We start from the raw sequence: 484 nt of genomic DNA, 5'->3' as shown, positions 1-484 counted from the left end.
ATTCCTGTTTTCTTACCTAGTGATGAAGGTTTAAGCAGTTCTCCCAAAATATCGTAAAAGGGCAGTTTTTTCAACTTGACATCTGGATTGATGGGGAATGAGGAATTGTGGCTGTTGGAAGTCAGTGAGGAGTAGCCAACTGCTGAAGGTATGGCTGACGCCGCCACTGCTGAGGAGGAGGAGTAGCGTGTATTTGTGTGGGAGGAGCTGACTCCTGGGAGGCTGGGGACGCTGGCAGACTGCGTGTAGGCCGTGATGGAACCCAGGCCCATAGGGACCTTCTGGGCTGGGTGAATCCCTGTCGGCCCGCCCGCTGCGGCTTGTGACCTGTCACCAAACGACATCATCTCTAGTCTAAGCAAAGAAAAACACAAGGAGACTACACATTAGCATGTGTTAGTTGTCCAATGTCACAAAAAATAGAAAATTTGCCTCTGACATGTAGTCAGCTGGATAGCCTTCTCTGGCATGTTTTGACATGCAG

General features: G+C 49.8%; 1 protein-coding gene across 1 annotated transcript in view; it reads right to left on the bottom strand.

Moving 5' to 3' along the window:
* Nucleotides 1–458, bottom strand: part of LOC119594754 (E3 SUMO-protein ligase PIAS2-like) — a gene marked incomplete in the record, with an annotated part of 27,168 nt that extends 26,710 nt beyond the window's left edge. Inside the window, 1 exon segment of the mRNA XM_037943846.1 lies at nt 17–458. Within this exon segment, the coding sequence (XP_037799774.1) occupies nt 17–347 (331 nt within the window).
* Nucleotides 459–484: the final 26 nt, after the last annotated feature.

Source organism: Penaeus monodon, chromosome 34, assembly GCF_015228065.2.
Source record: "Penaeus monodon isolate SGIC_2016 chromosome 34, NSTDA_Pmon_1, whole genome shotgun sequence".
Classification (NCBI taxonomy): Eukaryota; Metazoa; Arthropoda; class Malacostraca; order Decapoda; family Penaeidae; genus Penaeus; species Penaeus monodon.
Note: the sequence above shows the minus strand (reverse complement) of the source record. Positions and strands in the feature narration are given on the sequence as shown.